The sequence below is a fragment of the Heterodontus francisci genome, chromosome 30 (genome assembly GCF_036365525.1).
Source record: "Heterodontus francisci isolate sHetFra1 chromosome 30, sHetFra1.hap1, whole genome shotgun sequence".
Taxonomy (NCBI): domain Eukaryota; kingdom Metazoa; phylum Chordata; class Chondrichthyes; order Heterodontiformes; family Heterodontidae; genus Heterodontus; species Heterodontus francisci.
Genome location: NC_090400.1, coordinates 57,474,550 through 57,496,492, shown reverse-complemented (window position 1 = coordinate 57,496,492; position 21,943 = coordinate 57,474,550). Strand labels below are relative to the sequence as shown.

General features: G+C 43.9%; 1 protein-coding gene across 10 annotated transcripts in view; it reads left to right on the top strand.

Moving 5' to 3' along the window:
• Positions 1-21,943, top strand: part of bcas3 (BCAS3 microtubule associated cell migration factor) — a 999,028-nt gene that overhangs the window by 585,468 nt on the left and 391,617 nt on the right. For 9 of the 10 annotated variants that reach the window (XR_010968797.1, XM_068010741.1, XM_068010743.1 and 6 more), the window contains 2 exons: positions 3,423-3,619; positions 8,292-8,389. Coding sequence is in view for 9 of the 10 variants with exons in the window: in XM_068010741.1 (XP_067866842.1) it covers positions 3,423-3,619; positions 8,292-8,389 (295 nt within the window). In the remaining variant the exon portion in view is untranslated. Of the gene's footprint in view, positions 1-3,422; positions 3,620-8,291; positions 8,390-15,718; positions 17,161-21,943 lie in introns of those variants that run through there. The other variant, XM_068010747.1, reaches the window with a different exon arrangement.

The window sequence follows — 21,943 nt, the reverse complement described above, 5'->3', positions numbered from 1 at the left end:
CCCACAAGGTTGGAGATTTTTGGCACACTGATACCCATCACACAACCAGCAATATGTTTTTGTAATGAAGACATTACTCACATCTGAACTGCAATCTTCCCATGTTGGGGAAATCCAGAGCAAGGGGGCACAATCTTTAAAATTAGAGACTAATACAAAAGCAAAATACTGCAGATTCTGGAAATCTGAAATAAAACCAGAAAATACTCAGCAGGTCTGGCAGCATCTGTGCAGAGAGAAACAATGTTAATGTTTCAGGTCTGATGAAAGGTGTCATGGCACCATAAATGCATTCTGTTCAGTATTTCCAGTGAAATTGTAAGCACCTTTTGAAAGTATTTACAACTTAAGTGGAGACATGAAACAGCAAAACAAAGCATTTACAATGTCACTACTCAGAGCGAGCAGAGGAATTCCTTCCCATGTGTCGCATTATCTTCCTCAGCCAAGCTGCCAGAAAGAAGGTCCTGAACAAGTCAGGGTGGCAGAGCGAGTGGGAGATTGAGAGTGAGCCCAAAAATAGTGCTCATGCATTTTTTATCAAAGGCTGTAACAGAGTTAGAGCGGCAGGGGCCTGGGAGCAGACGGTCTTCTCCTGTGGTGAGTATTGTTGATTTCAGTAAAGATGAATTGAAGGAAATGAGGAATAAATCCATGGTCTTGTTTATGGCCACTTCATTGTTGCACCACCCATGGATATTTGAACTGAAAAACACCACCTCAGGTCGACATGAACACTTATCTCTTACTGTCTGATTGTAATCTTCCAATACTTAGTGTGCCTGAATCTGGCACAAGATTTTTTAAATATTCACAGCGGGAGGAATTTATATTAAGTATCTCTTTGATGTGCTGACATATCTGCGGTGGGTTCTTTTGTACATGGCGGAAGTTTTAGTTTAGTAATTGTGCATTGGATGACTCCCATCAGATTTAACTTGACTCAGTTGTATAAAGCCAGGTCAATCTGACCATGGTTGGGGGAGAAACAGAAAATATTCTCAATTAAATCCCTGAAGAGATTATGCTTCTCCAGCCATCTGTTATTGTGTGCTATGTGTAAAATGTGCGCTATTTGCCTCATTTTTCAAATTTAGTTCTATGAACTTTTGCGGTGAATCACAGAATTGTTACAGAAAGAGGCCATTATGACATTTTTATTTTTTATTTACAAATCAGGTGAATGGCACTAATTGACTAGCTTTTCCAAAGAGTCGGCATAGGCATGATGGGCCAAATGGCCTTATTCAGTGCGATATGATTCTGTGAGGTGTGTCCTGTGTTTAAGTTTGTAAAGCACCCTCTATTCTGCAGAAAGAATGGGCTGAATTTTATGTGCCCCCTAGGGATGGGAACGGAGGCAGGAAAGCCCATAAAATTGCATTGGAAGGTGGGGAGGCGGAGTGCCTGTCGCCTTCCCGATGTCTTCCAATTTAGTCCGGGGCAGGGAAGGCTGAGAATGGCCAATTGAGACCCTTAAGTGAATAATTAAAGAGCCACTTAAGGGCCTCTTTCTGACTGCACTTCAATTTAATGGAAGGCAGAGGGACCTGGCGGCCTCCTAGCGGGGTTGGGTAGGGCCCTCCTTTGAGGGCAATCAAGGGCCCCCCTCCCTCCCCCGGCATAAATCACTGCCGCCCAGGAAGAAAACTCCCACCCTCACCAAACCCACCTTCACCCCCACCCCATTCAGGCAGGCCCCAGCGACCCCAACCCCACTCACCTGTCCTGGGATCTCTGGCATCCACGGCAGTGGCCACTGTTCCCAGCGGTGCTGCCGGTACAACAGAGCTGCCGGCTTTCCAATTGACCTGCAGCTCTTGAAGGCGGGAATCCGTCCCTTAAATACACGGCATCCCCGATACAGGCTGTTAATTCCCTACCCAGCGTAGAATAGCATCAGGGATCCGATGGAGGACCGAGGTGGGGTCTCCCCCAACCTTCTGGCCTGCCTCCAGGACCCCTGTTACCAGAACAAAATTCAGCCCAATGTGCCTTAGCCCTCCACCTGTCCTATTGCCCATTTTTCCCATTTTCCAAGCTAATTATTCTTGTTCAGTGTGTCTTCTAATCTTTTCCCTTTACTTTATATTCAGTGTGCACCACTCTCCTTGTAAAACCCCCTGGGATGTTCCCAATTCCCAATTCAGATCGAACAATGGACAATTTTGGGTACCTGGATTGATCAATTTTATTTAACCAGATAAGATGAGCCCCGCCAGGCTGCGCTGGATGCACATGTAGGTTGCTGAGGTGAAAGGAAGCATGCATTCATCAGCGTGCTTCCCCTTCCCCCATTTGCCTCGTTTCTAAAGAGACAATTAGTATTACTGAGAGTGCATAATAAAACATAGAATGAGCAAAAGTCATATGACCCATCAGGTCTGCTTCTCCCACCAGCTTTTGTTCAACTTGCTCTGTCGTGGATTCAACCTTAACCCTTTTAATCTTTTGAGCATAGGGTCTACAAATTACTCCTGCCACACCTAAAACAGACACAAACTGAAGAATTTTACATCCTACATTTTACATTAAACAAATGCACTTATATAATCGCAACATTGAATTATCGCAAATCACTTCACACCATGAATTATATCTCAGGTCAGTTCCCTTTGTTGGCATGTCCTTTCCAGTGCAACAGCTACTGACAAACTGTTTTTCATTGTGCCTTCCAATCTGGTTGCAGGACTTAAGTGCATCACTTATACTGGCATGCCATTGCAGTACTTGTGGGGTTGGGGGGGGTGGTGATGTGGGCATTGCTGCATTGTCGGGGCTGCATCCTTCAAATGAGACATTACACTGAGGCCCAGTCTCGCTGTTCCAGTGGTTCAGTACATGTCACTGATTCCATGGCACCACTTGAAGTACAAGGGTTTCCTGGGCATTATTGCTCCATCCACCATGAAAAACAAATAAAATAGTCATTGAGCTTTGGAATTCCCTCCCTAAACATCTCCTTCTCTCTGCCTTTTTCTCCTTTAACTTGCTCCTTAAAATCTATCTGTTTGACCAAGCTTTTGGTCACCTGCTCTAATATTTCATTATGTGGCTCGGTGTTAGATTTTATCTGAAAATGCCTCTGTGAAGAGCCTTGGGATGTTTTACTATTTAAAGGCCCTATATAAATGTAATTTATTGCTGATTTCATTGCTGTTTGTGAGATCTTGCAACGTGCAAAACGGCTGCCACATTTACCTGACTAGAAACAGCGACTGTACTTCAGGGAATTCATCATATATAACATGCTTTGGGATGTTTCCAAGATGTGATAAGGCGCCATATAAATACAAGTCTGTTTTTGATTCTTCTGCTAATATTTTCTGGTGCCTGTGTTTATTGCAGTATTCACAATTCATATACATATTCTCCATGGTTTTTACTGCTTTGCCTTTCTAACTTTCTGAGTTTATTTTCAGGTTGAGATTGTGACACACACAGGACCCCATAGGCGCCTGTGGATGGGCCCACAGTTTCAGTTTAAGACGATCCATCCTTCAGGACAAACAACGGTGATTTCTTCCAGTTCCTCAGTACTTCAGTCACACGGACCCTGTGACACACCACAGCCACTTATGGACTTTGATACTGATGATCTAGAACTAAATAGTCTGAGGTAAGGAAACTCATCAAAATATGTAAGTCCGGGTTTTCTGAACCTCGTCAGTGGTGCAGGGTCTCTTTGGTGTTGTAAAATCTGGTCCCTCATCTCATGCTCCTAAATTGCCTCCGACCCTACAATTTGGGATGAGGAAATGAAGCTGTGCTACCAGGATGGCAAGCCTCATTTCAATACTTCAAATGTGCAAAACAGGTACCGCATTGAATTTCACTAGTTTGAGTGGGGCTCTGTCATTAACAGGATGATTACCCATGTAAAGTGGGTGCATGCCAGGGCAATAGCTTTACCCACTTTGGGGTGTTTCTTAAGACTAGTTTGCTGTTGTTGGATGCATTATTGAAATGTAAATTGTATTTGCAATGAGCTTATGCATTGAATATCTTGCTTTCTTCTGCTGGTCCCTTCCAACATTTTTTCAAGCCAAGATGCATATTGCTGCAGTTTTGGTAATTACTGCTGCAATACAAGTTACAGCTAAGGATTTGGCTGTTTGCACATCACTGCTTGAATTGGTTGAAGCGGGCCAATTCCCAAGGGCATATCTTCAGTTACAAAGAGATCTTGGTTTATTCAGACCAGCCCAGACCAATGACGGATGTTTACGGGTACGTTAGAGGAGATCTGCATTTTGAAAGGAAAACATCAGGTGACGAGGGTACAGAGCTCTTTCTGAACTGTAGGACTTTATCAGTGGGAATACAGGCTCCACAGACCAACTCTAATACTGGCATCTGCAAGAAGGGCTTCAACTTCATAAACTTCAACTTCATTTCAGAGCACAGAAATTACACCCTGTACATTGCTGTCCATTATCCAGAGAGCTATCCCAATGACTTCATTCTACAGCAGTCTGCTTTTATAGAGGGTGATGATGTTGGCATCGCGCATGTCCTGGGGTACTGCTCCCTCGTCCCAGCACAGGCATAGCAGTTCATGTAGTGCTGAGAGTATAGCAGGCTTGGCACTCTTGATTATTTCAGGGGTAATGCTGTCCTTCCCAGGGGCTTTTCCGCTGGCTAGAGAATCAATGGCATCACTGAGTTCCGATTTGGTTGGCTGTATGTCCAGCTCATCCATGACTGGTAGAGGCTGGGCTGCATTGAGGGCAGTCTCAGTGACAGCATTCTCCCTGGAGTACAGTTCTAGGTAGTGCTCAACCCAGCGGTCCATCTGTTTGCGTTGGTCAGTGATTATGTCCCCCGATTTAGATTTGAGGGGGGTGATCTTCTTGATGGTTGGCCCAAGAGCTCTCTTCATGCCATCATACATTCCTCTGATGTTTCCGGTGTCTGAGGCCAGCTGAATATGACTGCATAGGTGTTGCCAGTAGTCGTTTGCGCAACGCCTAGCTGTTCTTTGTGCAGTACTTCTGGCTGCTTTAAGTGCTGCGGATGTTAAATCGCTGGGGGCTTTCTTGTAGTTCAAAAGTGCAATGCGCTTAGCGGCTATGACAGGTTCCAGCTCTTCATTATGAGATTGAAACCAGTCTGCATTTCTCTTCGCACTTTTGCCGTAGGTGGTCAAAGCTGACTCATAGATGGCGTCTCTGATGTGGGCCCACTTGGTCTCAGCATCCCCTGTGGGAGTGTTTTGAAGGGCTGTTACAAGTGAATTTAGAAATTTTTGTAACAGCTGTGGGTGAGAAATTCTGCTCGTGTTGATGCGCGGGTGGCCCTTCTGCTTGGAATGATGCAACTTCTTTGGTCTGAGTCTAACCTTGCTGCACACCAGGGAGTGCGCGATGCCAACATCATCACCCTCTATAAAAACAAAGGTGACCGCGGTGACTGCAACAACTACCGTGGAATCTCCCTGCTCAGCATAGTGGGGAAAGTCTTTGCTCGAGTCGCTCTGAACAGGCTCCAGAAGCTGGCCGAGCGCGTCTACCCTGAGGCACAGTGTGGCTTTCGTGCAGAGAGATCGACTATTGACATGCTGTTCTCCCTTCGTCAGATACAGGAGAAATGCCGTGAACAACAGATGCCCCTCTACATTGCTTTCATTGATCTCACCAAAGCCTTTGACCTCGTCAGCAGACGTGGTCTCTTCAGACTACTAGAAAAGATCGGATGTCCACCAAAGCTACTAAGTATCATCACCTCATTCCATGACAATATGAAAGGCACAATTCAACATGGTGGCTCCTCATCAGAGCCCTTTCCTATCCTGAGCGGTGTGAAACAGGGCTGTGTTCTCGCACCCACACTTTTTGGGATTTTCTTCTCCCTGCTGCTTTCACATGCGTTCAAATCCTCTGAAGAAGGAATTTTCCTCCACACAAGATCAGGGGGCAGGTTGTTCAACCTTGTCCGTCTAAGAGCGAAGTCCAAAGTACGGAAAGTCCTCATCAGAGAACTCCTCTTTGCTGACGATGCTGCTTTAACATCTCACACTGAAGAATGCCTGCAGAGTCTCATCGACAGGTTTGCGTCTGCCTGCAATGAATTTGGCCTAACCATCAGCCTCAAGAAAACGAACATCATGGGGCAGGATGTCAGAAATGCTCCATCCATCAATATTGGCGACCACGCTCTGGAAGTGGTTCAAGAGTTCACCTACCTAGGCTCAACTATCACCAGTAACCTGTCTCTAGATGCAGAAATCAACAAGCGCATGGGTAAGGCTTCCACTGCTATGTCCAGACTGGCCAAGAGAGTGTGGGAAAATGGCGCACTGACACGGAACACAAAAGTCCGAGTGTATCAGGCCTGTGTCCTCAGTACCTTGCTCTACGGCAGCGAGGCCTGGACAACGTATGCCAGCCAAGAGCGACGTCTCAATTCATTCCATCTTCGCTGCCTTCGGAGAATACTTGGCATCAGGTGGCAGGACTATATCTCCAACACAGAAGTCCTTGAAGCGGCCAACACCCCCAGCTTATACACACTACTGAGTCAGCGGCGCTTGAGATGGCTTGGCCATGTGAGCCGCATGGAAGATGGCAGGATCCCCAAAGACACATTGTACAGCGAGCTCGCCACTGGTATCAGACCCACCGGCCGTCCATGTCTCCGTTATAAAGACGTCCGCAAACGCGACATGAAATCGTGTGACATTGATCACAAGTCGTGGGAGTCAGTTGCCAGCATTCGCCAGAGCTGGCGGGCAGCCATAAAGACAGGGCTAAATTGTGGCGAGTCGAAGAGACTTAGTAGTTGGCAGGAAAAAAGACAGAGGCGCAAGGGGAGAGCCAACTGTGCAACAGCCCCAACAAACAAATTTCTCTGCAGCACCTGTGGAAGAGCCTGTCACTCCAGAATTGGCCTTTATAGCCACTCCAGGCGCTGCTTCACAAACCACTGACCACCTCCAGGCGCGTATCCATTGTCTCTCGAGATAAGGAGGCCCAAAAGAGTCTGCAGTGCCTGAAAATGAACGAATGGCTCTAAGGAGACCATGGCGGATGACCCTGATTAGAAACCATTGCACATTAGCAGAGAACAGATACATTGCAATCCATGCAATCACCCAAGTTACTGTGGGTACACCATAGGCATGCTGAAAGAATGATTCAGTTGTTTGAACTGCTTTTCCATTTCAAGTACAGTAATTTGATCACTATAGCCCTCTTTCTACATTGGTCAAAGATATATCTGCGTATTATCTGAAAAGAATCTTCTCCTCTGCATCTTTGTGACATTTACATTTTGGTGGTCTGTCTGAGTAACATCAGAATGCCATACCTAGTGTGTGATGTCTGCATTTCCATTTGTAAAGGGCTTTAAATGCGCCGTAAAATGCAATAGTCCTCTCGTGATCACTGATTTGCATATATGTTGTGTAAACTACTTGTTTAAATCTAATACCAGGCCTTCTGAAATGTGATTTAGCCTGACAAAGTATACCCATAATGAGCAGCTGCACTCTGTTAGCTGCATTAACTAGAGCAAGATAGGGAAGTGGAGCAGTCTAGTGAATCATACGTTATTGAACATGACTGAGAGGTGGCACCACTACTAAAAGAACAGAACTTGCATTTATTTTACGACTTTCACAACCACAGGATGTCCCAAAGTGTTTTACAGCCAATGAAATACTCTTGAAGTGTCTGTTGTAAGAAATGCAACAGCCAATTTGTGCACAGCAAGGTCCCACAAACAGCAATGTGACAGTGACTGGATAATCTGTTTTCGTCATGTTGGTTGAGGGATAAATATTGTCCAGGAAAATTCCCCTCCTTGTTTTCAAATAGTGCCGTGTGATTTTTTACATCCATCTGAGAGGTCAGACTGTGCCTCAGTTTAATGTCTTATCCGAAAGACAGCACCTCTGAGAGTACAGCACACCCTCAGTTCTGCAGAGTAGTGTCACTCTAGATTATCTGCCAAATCCACGATCTTCTGATACAGAGGTTTCCTGTGTAATGCTTTGAAGAATCTATATGTGGTGGTCTAGGTCTGTTTATTGAGGCATCCATTTTCAGTTTGTCTGTGATGGGGAGGGGAGGTTCATTTGTTATGACTGTATCCCTGAGAGACTGTTCTTGGGGCAGAACATTGAATTTGACCATGTCAAGTGATTGGATACCTTGGGGCTAAGATTTGAGCATTCAATATCACAATCAAAAATGTAGTCGATCTGGTGAAATATTAATGCGAATGACAGGCCAGATTACTGTCACCAGATACAGTATTTAACACTTCATTTCTGTGTATTATGGTGACAGGATCCAGCCAGTCCGCTCAGAACCTGTTAGCATGCCTGGATCATCAAGGGTGATTGCTGATCGGAGAACTCTTTCAACAGTGATTGATGCTGGATCAGGTAGGAAACCTAACCACAGGTTGCATTGTGGAGGGGAGGAGGTGAAATACTTTTATCTGCTGAACTCTGTTCATTGGAGACCTGTGATGCTCCATTTAAGATTATCAGGTTCAGCAGCCTTACCTTTTGATTTTCCTCACAGCGTCACAAGCCATCTTAAGAATTAACCATGACATGTTTGCCATGGATATTCTATTGTAAATGTTTTTGTCTCATGTGAAGAAAATCTGCAATGGATTGGCACTGGCCACATATGGTGGGTGTTTGTGGGTAGCTGGATGGCAAATATTAACAAGGTGACGCAGCAGTTGGTGTAAAAGAGCGAGCTAATTCTGCCTTGTTAATTGCAACAACAGAAATGATTCCTGAACTCAGTTTATAGAAGAAAACTAACTCCACTGTTTAATCTGTTTGTTGCCTGAACATGCTGTCAAGATTTTCTGCTTCCTGGTGCTGCCCCATCGAAAGGGTCTGGTGATGTGGAATTTCCTGATATACCTTCTGGCTTACACCAGGAGTGCAATTGAATCACAAGTAGAATGACCCTGTTATGAATGTAAGTTGCAGGCAAGATAAACTCCAGTTTCATGTGAGCTGACAACACTTTAGTGGAACAGTGTTAGGTTTTCTACAAGACATTTCATCATGTGCTCAAGTCAGGGTAAAATTGCTCTGGGTTCAATGATGTTGTAAATGATTGTTGAAAAGTTCCTCTGGACAGTATTTCCTGCAAAAACACAAGTGTGTGCACTTTGTTACTATTTATGTACCCATTATGAACAATGGATTCAGCACATAGAACTCTCTGATCCTTAGTTAGAAAATCTAAGTTCAAATCACGCGATTGGTATTCACACTGTTGCTTCCTCTCAAGGGCATGTTTTGTCTGTCTCAGCCTGTGGGACAGGAGTGAAAGACTAGCCACGGGAATTGAAGCTACTTAGCTCAAGCATGCCTCTTACTGAGTTAATCAAGGTGTGTTGCTGATGTATTCAGGGTGTGCCTGCAGGATGGCTTGTCCTGCTCTGCTGTCCAAGCAGGGTAATGTGATGGAAACGTGAGAACAGGGAAGGTTGCACCAGTAACATTTCAGCATTCAGCTATCTAAGACGCATCTGATAACAACTCCAAACATGCATCCATAAGCTTATCTGACAGGGGAAGAAACCATGATCAGTGGCCTTTGATCCTGTTTCAGGTAGGTTTTGAGTAAAATGGCTGTAACCAATTCTAGAGCTTCAGGCCAGGGAGTGCGTAACACCGTTCGGGTGGTGGTGAAGGATAAGGAAGGAGGTGCACCGGATGACCGTACCTTCTTCATTAAGAAAATCCTTATTGATTGCTGTGGATTCCAAGCTGCGGACATCTTCTGCCTGCAGGACTTCCCCAGCAGTGGATATTTTGACGTGACGTTTAAGAACATGGCGGGGTGCATCAAGTTCCTGAAGGTGTTCAAGGAGAAGGGAAACCAGGTGCTGCTGTCCATCCTCACAGTGGAGCCACTCTTCATGCTGCCATCGTAATGTGACTAGGTGGTAACAATTCACCTCTATAACCCCCATGTTCCTGTTTTGGATGTATTCACCTTCCTCGCCAGGTACGTTGAGGTGGCCGGCAGCAGCACCGAGGTCAAGGACCCATTTGGGATTTGCACTTCACAGTGGCACAGTGGTTTGCACCGCAGCCTCACAGCTCCAGCGACCCGGGTTCAAATCTGGGTACTGCCTGTGTGGAGTTTGCAAGTTCTCCCTGTGTCTGCGTGGGTTTCCTCCGGGTGCTCCGGTTTCCTCCCACAAGCCAAAAGACTTGCAGGTTGATAGGTAAATTGGCCATTATAAATTGCCCCTAGTATAGGTAGGTGGTAGGGGAATATAGGGACAGGTGAGGATGTGGTAGGAATATGGGATTAGTGTAGGATTAGTATAAATGGGTGGTTAATGATCGGCACAGACTTGGTGGGCTGAAGGGCCTGTTTCAGTGCTGTATATCTAAAAAAATCAAAAAAAAAAATCAAATGGCAGGTCAAGGTGACCTTGAAGGTCAATGCCAACGGAGCCATCATCCATCCTTCTTCCAGCTTCGCTATCGGGGGAAGTCGAAGCTTCTTGGTCTATGCAGGGCAGCCCAGAGTTTATCGCACCTGTGGCAAATCTGGTCACGTGGTAGCTAACTGCAGCACAGTCGTCTGCAGGAACTGCAAGAAGGAAGGTCATCAGACCAAGGACTGTAAGCAGAGTAAGTGCTGCAACCTGTGTGGTGAGGCAGGCCACTTCTACAAAACCTGCCCCAAACGCTGCCTCAACTATGCTCAGGTGGCAAGGTCCAAGGAAAGGCCCGGAGAAGGAACGGTGAATGCGTCTGGTGCTGGGAAGGAGACAAGCAACTCTCTCCACAGCGAGGAAAGTCTACCTGAGAAGGAGGAGAAAGGGGAGGCTGCTGCAACCAGCGACCCAACACCTAACCCGTGCCCGGAAACCCCTCCTATACAGACAGAATCAAAGGAGGAGGAGGCAGCAGATGGACAAACTGGTCAGTGGCAAGTGGTACAAAGGAAAGCCACAAAAAAAAACTCCAAAAAAGGAACAGGCCACCACCCAAACCAGTGGCAAGAGGAGGCTACTGTCTGAGACAGACTACGGCAGTTCCTCCTCATTAGACGAGGAAGGGCCGGAACAACAGCACCTGCAAAAGAAGCAACAGAACTCAAAGGAGCTGGAAGATAAAGACCCCCAGCTCCGGGACACTGGAAGCTGTGATGGGCCCAGCGCGCCCCAAACCCAAAGCGCCAAACCTAGCGACATGCCCAGCGCATCCCAGCTCCGGGACATTGAGAGCAAAGAAGCATCTGGCGCACTCCAGCTCCGGGAAGCCAGGAGCAGTGATGTCTTCGAGGAGGAACAGAGGGGAAAGACAGCAACAGCAGAGGACAGCCCAAGCCTTGCAGCCTACAAACCACCCCCCCCACAATGTCACCCCAGTGGAACAAACCCCCCATGAGAAACCAGGAGGAGTTTCTGAGCCCAACAAATGTGAAACAGCTTGCGCACACTATGGGTATGCAGGAACATACCCAAGGACTGGGACTAGCAAGGACAACTGGCGTGGGAAGCAACAACTAACTTAAAAATGGGTATAAAGATTGCTTCAATTAACGTGCAATCGACTACGCGATGTGTTTCAACCTTGGACTACCTCGCGAAGGTCAAAGCCGACCTGCTGTTTCTGCAGGAGTGTGGAATACCACACCTCAGCACCTACAGGTAATGGCTGTGCTGGTGGTTCCATGGGCCATCGATCTGGTCAGGGAGTAATGATTCCCGTTCCTCTGGCCTGGGTATTCTGCTGTGGGAACCCATCGGGCTGTAAAATACACCAAATATGGGTTTGCTGTAAAATGTACATGACATGTAAAATGGAATGGAAGGGTTGTGAGGCAACTCACTCCTGTATCGAAGAAAACTGATTTCTTTTGCACTTTTTGGAATGTCAACTTGGTGCTGCTTTGAACTATTTTGTCATGCATTTTTTTTACAGATTTTTATGAATAAAGTATATTTTTGGGGAATAAAAGCATCCATAAACTTATGCATTATCAGTTTTTCAAATTGGCTCACCTTTAAACATAGGGATTAATTTTAACCTTACTCCCCAGGTGGGAATCCCACAGGATGGGATGAAATGCCGGTTTTACACCCCACACAATGATTTCAATGGGGAGTAAAATCAGACAGGGTGTAAAACCAGCGTTGCATCTGATCTCATAGACTCCCGACAAGCCGTTTCCATTAAAATTGCCCCCCATGAGTAGTGGCAGACCCTTTACAGGGCTACTTAGATGTATCATCACCCTCAAAATATGGAACACTTAGGAAGTCTCCATGTAACAAGCAAACATTTTTGCAAAACTTTATGAAAAAGATTGATTTTAATCTCTCAATGTGATGTAATCCAGATACACAACTTGAGTGACAGAAATAAAATTTGTGAGTCAGGTTCCAAAAACCTTGCATCGCTTGTGGTCACTCAGTGTTTTTTAGTAAACCACCAGTTCCTGTTATGTATTCTTCACTGTTCCAACATTCTAGCTCACCGTGCAAGCTCGGCGACACTGTTCAAGCCCTCATTGACTTGGGTTGTTTAGATTTGGTGCCACCCAGTTAGCAGCAATGAGCAGTGAGTTAAAAGAATCGTACCGTCCAGTTTAAACATGTAATTCTAAAGCACTTTCCAACTTGACTTTTAACATTGAGGTTTGCTTTGGTCTTCCGCCCAAACCCAGTTTTGCCAATTTTCTCAAACATTTATATTCAATCATCTTTCATTATCCTTAATGACCATTAAAAAAAAACATATCGTGCAAAATGACTAAAAGCAGCATTTATATTGTGACTACCAGTCTACAAGATCGATTTTCAGCAGATTTATACTCTCTGGCTGCAAAATGATATCCTTTGGCCAAGAGAGAGCCCCATGCATACAAGCTTAGATGTACGCGCAGAGCTTACCACCTGGCCAGTAAATTATAATTGCGTTGAGAAGTTGGCGACAGTGTCCACAATCTCAAAGCATTACAAAAATATGACATTACATATTGGCCATTGTAAAAATTGCCCCTAATGTAGGCAGGTGGTCGGAGAATTCAGGGAAGGTGGGGATGTGAGAGGGAAATGGGATTAATGTAGGATTAGTATAAATGGGTGGTTGATAGTCAGCGCAGACTCGGTGGGCCGAAGGGCCTGTTTCGGTGCTGTATCTCTCTATGACTCTATGACTCTAAAAATACTCTGTACTAAGTCTATAAAAGTAGCCAGAGGTCCAGAGCACTTTTCAAACCCCAGTTCGATACTGCACTGGAATGACATTCCTTGCACTGTGAGGCCCAAGAAGAGAGGGGCTGCCTGCCTGGGAGTCTCATCCCACCCCCAACCACTTCCCTGGAACTGACTTTGGAGTTGCATTGTTATTTTTGCGTCTGTAAAGTAGCAACCACTCCATACAGATGCAGAAGTGGCAGTATAATAATACCCAGAGATTAACATTGATGTTCTTTCATTTAGTTCCATCACCTTCCATTGATATTTGTTCAAATCAGGAGTGCAGTGACATCATCGGATACTGTCTTGAATAGCTAAGTTAGCCAACAGCGTTAGGAGCTTGAGAGAGATAGTCATCTGAGGAGTATAAGCTAATTCAGCTCCCTCACACCATCAGCCCAGTTTCCAGTTCAGTATTTCCAACGCTGGCATTAGCACTTAATGTTTAAACAAATGTATATTCAGAATAAAAACAGACCTAAGTAGATAGAGCAGAACAAATAATCTTTGTGCTAGTTGATTCTTTATAACTCTAGTCTGGAAATTCTGCTAAGCCATATTAACTTGTAAACACTTTAATGTAGAATTATCCTACATTTTAACACTGGCATTAACCCATTTAGATTCATAATCTGATATGGCTCAACACACTTTCTTTGGCTTTTACTGTCTTTTTTAATACAAATGAGACTGTCTCTAATATAGAGTAATTACTCTGGGTTACCATCATTTTTAAACCATTTCATGCAAATACTCCACAGTAACTTTTATTCATGGTTGATAAATGCATTGTGAGCTCCAAGAAACATGTTACGTTTGGATCAGGATTTCTATAAAGTGCAAATAAACATAAGCAATTTGTAAATCTTTGTAGCATGGCCCATTGAATCATTCATTCATCCACTGCGCCTGAATCCAAACAGAAAACACTGAACAAACTCCATTTTACACAAAAGCAATTAGACAGCTAATGTGGTCTCATGGGGAAACTTGGCAGAAGACTGGGGTATATTTATTTACTGAGAATTTTTAAAAAACTAGATAATCAAGAGATGCTTTAAATACTTGTATGAAGAATTCTATATAGTGGTAAATAATAAAAAACAATTTGGTACATTAGAATTTCACACAGATCAGGTTTGCATGCTCCGGAGCTGTGTGTGGATATTGTTTTGAACAGTTCACTACTGGTGCAATATTTGTAGAATTCAGAAAGACTTCTGGTGGTGATGATGATATGCTGCATGCAATTAAAGTAACTGAGGTTCTGGCTCTGAATGTGCTTGAAATGACTGGCCCCTGTAAAAGAGATGGGCCTTTATACCTCATTATTCCTTCTGGCTCTTGTTAGTTTAGAATTGTACATGGGCGGCATATCAAGCAGTAGTGTAGTACTCCAAAACACCCAACTTCTTGCTGATGGCACTGTCCTGTATACATCGAGTAACTAATTCAGCTTACATTCTTGATCCTTTAATTACATACCAACAGCAACATCAAACTGGCTAATTGCGAGCTATCCTGTATTAGACATAGCAAATCTTAAGTACTGCTTATAAAATCTTATCCATTTTGTTGTTAATAAACCACTTCATACAACTCTGAACTTAAACTATTTTCGTGTTAAAACTAACTTAAATGGGACAGACACCTTAAACATGCACAAAACATTGCAACTGAGAAACTGGGACTCCTTTCTAAAAACCTCTGTTAGTTTAATGCTTAAAGAGGCTTCTGGTAGCAAACACAGGTCTCTGTTCGGCCAATAGCTCTTAAAACACTGTCATCTTTGCAGCAGCTGCAAAAGAGGATGGAAGGAGATGAGTTTTTATTTTCCTAATAATTTATTACCTTGTAGATAGCATTTGGTAATACACAAAGGAATATATGGTATATATTCTGTACATATATGACTACTAATACATCAGTTTCAGGTTCTATGTCAGTTATGTTTCACCTAAACCCCAGTGTATTAGCCTGCTCACAATGTCGCAATAACAACACTCAAAGATTTGTTCAAATAGAACTTAAGCATACAACCTAGTGCAATTCCGAGGGAGCATTGCATTATTGGAAGTGCCATCCTTCAGAAGGACAGTTAAAACAAAGTCCTGTCTACATGTTTTGGTCAACTTTAACAATCTGTTAGCACTACGCAAAGAAGAGGAGGCAGTTCTCTTGGTGACCTGACCAATACTTCTCCCTCAACCAAAGCAGATTAACCGATTAATCATCTCATTGTGTCTAAGGGACATTGTTGCTATAGAGTGAGTGCCACATTTGTCTACATAATTACAGACACTGAACTCCAAAACATTCATCATGGAAAGTGCTCTGAGTCATTTTGACAATATAGTAAGGCATTATATAAATGTAGGCATTTCTTTTTCGTTCTACATGGATGAGATAATGTAAGAAAAACAAATGTTTTGTAGGGAGCTTACAACAACTGCTGCTCATAAACTGCCTGGTAATTATCATTTCACAGTTCATGTGATGTACTTTCTCTCCCCAGTTTTGTCCCTTTTCCTCCTGTTCTGAAGTTGTTGACCTGCTTGCTGGAAACAGTTCCCCAGGTGCCAGTCAGACTCCGGTACCTCAACCAAGTAATCATTCTTCATGTGTGAGAATTGACAGTGAGTGCTGGCAAGGCCTGTCTCTATCCTGTTCTCACTCAATGTGCACTGCCAACGAGGATTAGTAATCAGGAGTGGGAATCTTAGGCAGGGGCATAGTAAGTGATTGTTACACCACTACTGCCATCGCAGCTGCAAACAGCCAAATCAGCACAAACGAGTGGAGTTTTTCAGCTTGATTGTCATAATCCTCTTCCAACCATCTCAGTATTCTGTATTTATTCATTTTGATGGACATATTCAGAGAGATTCAATAATCAAAATAGATGGATACATCATTATATCAATACCCACAGTCTGTGCCTACTTTCAATACAGGACACAAGATATTCCCATATAATAAAGCAGGTTTACCACCTATATCAGTAAGCTTCCATTATAGCTCACTCAGATAAGTGAGGTGTAACCAAATCCAGATGAATTGTTCCAACGCATGAGCTGACCACAGAAAAGCTCAACAACAACTTGCATTTATGTAGCACCTTTAACTTAGTAAAAAGTCCCAAGACACTTCGCAGGAGCATTGTTGGACAAAATTGACACCGAGCCACATAAGATGATATTAGAACAGGTGATCAAAAGCTTAATCAAAGAGGAATGGGCAAGGTCATGAAAGGATTTGAACAGCTGAAGGCATGGCCACTAGTGGTGGGTGAATGAAATCAGGGAAGTGCAAGAGGCCACGGTTGTAGTGCTGGAGGAGTTACAGAGATAGGCATGGGCGAGATCATGGAAGGATTTGAACACAAGGATGAGAATTTTAAAATTGAGACATTGCCGGACAAGGTGCCAGTGTAGGTCAGCAAGCACTGGGGTAGTGGATGAGCGGGACTTGGTGCAAGTTAGGATACTGGCAGACTAGTTTTGGATGAGCTCAAGTTTTTGAAGGGTTGTAGGTGGATGGCCAGCCAGGAGATCATTGGAATCTGGAGGTTACAAAAGCATGGATGGAGGGTTCAGCAGCAAATGGGCTGAGGCAAGAGCGGAGACTGGTGATGTTTCAGAGGTGGAAATAGCTTTTACCGAGCCCCTGACTTCAGGCTCCGTGGCGGGATGGGGGTGGTGCCAGAAGACGGTTCCGGCAGAGGCCCACCATGGAGACCGATGCTGGGGGAGCCCGGCCCGATCCTGCCAGCGGTGGCAAGGCTCCGTGGTGGCCCCCCAGTCGCTGGGTGATGGGAACTGAATCTAAATATTTAAATCAAGGATATGAATAAATTTAAATATGCTTACCAGCAATCTTCCGGGCACGCTGTGTTCTTCAGTAGGGCGGCCGGCACTCCCACACCTTCACTTCCCCATCTGGGGAAAGCTGACATGACACTGGTGGGGAGGTGCGGAGGGGTAGTTAAGATTTTAGTGCGGGGATGGGGTGGACGGGGTCAAATAAACATAATGAGTTTAGGAGATGGTGGCAAGGGTGAACTTTAAACCTTGTACAGTCTGGGGGGGGTGGGTAGGTCAGATTCAAAGGTAACCCATAGTTTACCAAGGGGATGGAACCCGTGTAAAACCCCTTGGGCTGTATGCACCAAAAATGTTTTTGCTATGTAATGCAAATGTACATTGCGTATAAAATGGAATGGTAAGAGTTGTGAGGCACCTCATGTTCTGTATTGAAGGAAGCTGATCTCTATTGTACTTTCTGAAATGTCAAATTTGAACTGTTTTGTAATGTATTTGCAAATTTTTATGAATAAAGTATATTTTTGGAGAAAAAAAATGTTTTTGGGGGGGAAGAGCAAATAGTTAATGTAATTGTTATTGGGGGGTGGGAAAGGGGTGTTACAATTTTATGTGGTAGATTTTGGCGGGGGGCGGGGGGAAATACCACTTTAAAGATTCAAATTGACCAACAAGGCTGGCTGCCCTCCTTTAAAAAAGGGTGCCAGCATCTGCACACAGGCAGCTGACGCCATTGCCAGTGTCAGACAGCCCATCCCCTCCACGTGATGGGAGAGTGGGGACAGGGGTGGGGGTGGGTGGTATGGGCCACCCCGGCTATTTAAATGAGCCACCATGCGGGAGATCGCATGACTCTGCGCTGTGCGGCCCACATGTGCCACTTTACTCGCCCAACAGCGGCGGCAGCTCTTAAAATCCAGCCCAATCGGTCTTGATGATAGAGAGGATATAAAGTCAGAAGCTTAGCTCATGTTTAAAAAGGACACTGAGGTTGTGATCAATCTGGTTCAGCCTCATATCTTAAAAGATCTTGTATTAAGACCCTCTAATACCCAATAAGTAGTCTTGGTAGATTTTCATGCAGCACATTGCATTATTTTCTGCATAATAGTCTCTACATCCCAAATAATTCATTGTATGTCAAGCACATTGAAACATTTCAGAAGGAAAGAAAAGTTTTTTGAAGGACATGATAAGATGCTGTATAAATATATTTCTTTCTATTATAACCATCATTTGAATTCTCCAATCAGATTGTATTCTTAAAATTACTGTCGTAGATCTAGAATTTTTAAAAAATAATTTGTATACTTGATATGAGAACTTTTTTTAAATGATGTTATGTTCAAAAACTCTCCAGGGAGTAAAACCTGTAGTTTAAAGTGGTTTAATTCATTAACTATTGGTTGTTTAAATATATTGGTATGAGTTACCTTCAATTGACTGAATTAGACAGTCTTTAAAACCCACTGTCTATAGCTGTTTATTATTTAGACAGGTAAGGTTCTACTCGGCACTGTGTCATTGATTTTGTGGTTTGTGTAGCAGTATCATGGCTTGGTCTGTATATTGAATCTGATAGTTTTAATTGACTTTTACTTGTACCATATTAATGAGCTATAGTTATTAGGTGTTAATTAGTGGGCCAGGAGTGATGTTTGCATAGAAAAACAAAACCACTTGACAGCATTTTTGAAATGATATCCATCAATGGTGTCACAACAGTAAGGACTGGATTATGGTTTAACTCTGATATGGTATTTGAAGCAGAGTTACAGGGAGGTTGTAAGAATCATATATGCTTTAACAAAATACTGTAAATTAACATCAGGAAAGTGGAGAGACGAGAGAAGATGGGATTGTTCTCCATAGAGCAGAGAAGATGAAGGGAGATTTAATAGAGGTGTTCAAAGTTATGAGGGGGTTTTGGTAGAGTAAATAAGGAGAAACTGTTTCCAAGGGCAGGAGGGTCGATAACCAGAGGACACAGATTTAAGGTAATTGGCAAAAGAACCAGAAGAGAGATGAGGGGAGAATTTGTTTTACACAGCAAGTTGTTATTATCTGGAATGCACTGTGATTCGGTGGTGGAAGCAGATCCAAAAGTAACTTTTAAAACAAAATTGGGTAAATACTTGATGGGGAAAAAATTGCAACGAAAGCGGGGAAGAGCAGGGTAATGGGGCTAATTGGATAGCCCTTTCAAAGAGCTGGCACAGGTACAATGGGTCAAATGGCCTTCTTCTGTGCTATATGATTCTAACATAAACATAACATCCCAAGGTGCTTTACAGATGGAGTAGTCGACAGTGAGCAGGAGGTAGGAGCATCATTAATGTAAGGTATAACCCGGGTAGGTTTGAGGAGACATTTGGCAATTAGAAGAGAAGTAGTGATATGAAGAAGTTTAGGCAGAGTTCCAGAGTGCAGGTGTGTGGGAGCTGAGGCCTACAGCTGAAAGAGTGGTGGAGGGGGAAATACATTGTAAACCAGAGTCTGAAGAACAGAGATTGTATGCAAGATTGTAGAGCTGGAGAAGATTGCAGAGTTGGGTGGAGCCAAACTTGAAATATGCTGACAACATAAAAGTCATGGTTTGACAAATATTGAGGTAAAAAGCAAAGAAAGCGCCTTTCATAACCTCAGGATGTTCTGAAACATTTTACAGCCAATTAAGCACTTTTGTCACTGTTTTAATGTAGGAAACACAGTAACCAATTTGAGCATAGCTAGGTCCCACAAAAAATAATGTGCTGATGACTAGATAATCTGTTTTCTAGCTGTTGTTTGAGGGCTAAATATTGGCCAGGACATCAGGGCGAACTTACCTGCTCTTCTTCAGAATTGTGCCATGGGATCGTTACATCCACCTGAGAAGGCAGATAAGAACCATAGAAAAGTTATGGCACAGAAAGAGGCCATTCAGCCCATCGTGTATGCGCCGGCTGAAAAACTAGCCGCCCAATCTAATCCCACCTTCCAGCATCTGGTCCGTAACCTTGCAGGTTACAGCACTTCAGGTGCATGTCCAGGTACCTTTCAAATGAGTTGAGGGTTTCTGCCCCACCACCAATCCGGGCAGTGAATTCCAGACACCCACCACCCTCTGGGTGAAAAAGTTTTCCTCATGTCCTGTCTAATCCTTCTACCAATCACCTTAAATCTGTGCATCAGTTTAACATATCCTCCGAAAGACGGCACCTAGCACAGTGCAGTACTCTCTCAGTACTGCACTGGCAGAGGACTGTAAGCATTAAGGAGGAGAGTGGAGCTTTATATGCGGAGACGTCACATGGTTAGGCTGTGTGTGTGGGTATTCAAAAAGATGCATGGGACGATGAAATAAGGCATAGTATTTGTTATGGGGCCAAAAAGGATGGCTTTGTTCTTGTTAATGCTGAGTGGCAGAAGGTGCTGGCTGATTCATGACTTGATGTTGGACAGCACGATGAGAGTTGTGAAGTGTAGGTCGAGAAATTATCAATCACCATCAACAACTTGCATTTAAATAGCACCGTCAGTGTAAAAAGAAATTGTAAGGTTCTTCACAAGTAGCCATGCAGCAAATGGACACCAGGTCAGGAAGGGAGAAATTGGGGGATGTCCAAAGCTTAGATTGAAGAATCATTTGACTTGGTTATTAAAGGTGGAGTTTCAGGGACGAGTGTAGGATAAGGATCTGAAAGGGTTCCGGTTTGAGACAATGAGAGTAACCCCTCTCACTGTGATGACGTGGTAATAGTCACATGGGCAGTAGGTTTGGAAGGCGCTAGAAGCACCATCAGAAGTGCTAGCTAGAGATCCTCATGCAGAGTGTAAATAGGATGTAAATGTAAATAGAGTTGATGTTTAGCCAGCCAGAGACTCTGAGACCTTTGTACCAACATACAATATTGTGACAGCAATATACAACAAGGTGATCAACGGCAGGTGCTGTGCAACTTGGTACATGGTAAACACACCCAGAGGATTGGAGATGCCTAACCTGGTAAGAGAAGCGCCAAATGACTGTAGCTCTCAGGAGAGACTGCAAAGAGCTCCAGACTGCTCCATAGATGATGAAAGGCCTGGAGAGTCTGTGAGTCAGCCGTGCAGGCATTCAGGCTGCACCACAGAAGCGTGGTGATCTGTGTGAATGAACCTGGTCATGCAATCAGGCTGCGAGTCACAGTACCGAGTGACGGTCGGGGAACGGGGAAAAAAGCCTTGTAGAAAGGCAAGTTATTAATAACGGCGCACTGGGCAGGTGAGAAGGGAAGACGTGAAAACAAAAAATAGTCAATCCCTTGTGAGGGCGAGTCTGGAGTCAGCAGCCATTACTCAAGTGCACCGAGGAGGGAAAGCGTGGGAAAACCCGAAAAGAGCTGGAAACCTCAAAGCGTGGGAACACCCGGAAAAGAGCAGGAAACCTCCAGGTACTGCAAGAACACCTCCATTAAGGAAAAGAAAATTTAAAATAAGATGGGAATACCCAAAAGAGTTTAGCACAGGATGGATTCAAAATATAAAATGCCAGAAAGCTTCCAAAATTCAGAAGGGCCCAACCAGATTCAAAACTGCACAATCTGGAGAAAAAGATTTTTAAGATTCAGAATAGCTTCACAATTACATACTAAATCTGAAGCGGAGCAAGGAAATACTGTACTCCCTAGGTGAAATAGCTGATGATGTGATTGTGATTTAAGCATCGGTTAAATTTGAGGATGTGTTGTAAGCTTTTGATGATTATTTTCTGCTTCAAAGCAATAACATCCTAGAAAGGGAGAAGTTTAATAAAAGGATTTAGAAGTTAAGCAAATCAGTGGATGCTTTCATTAATGATTTGTATAGTTGGCTGAAGGATGTGAATATGGAGCACTAACGTCCAAATTGATGCGAGACCGTATAGTTGTTGGAATAGCTGACGAGTCTTTATCAGA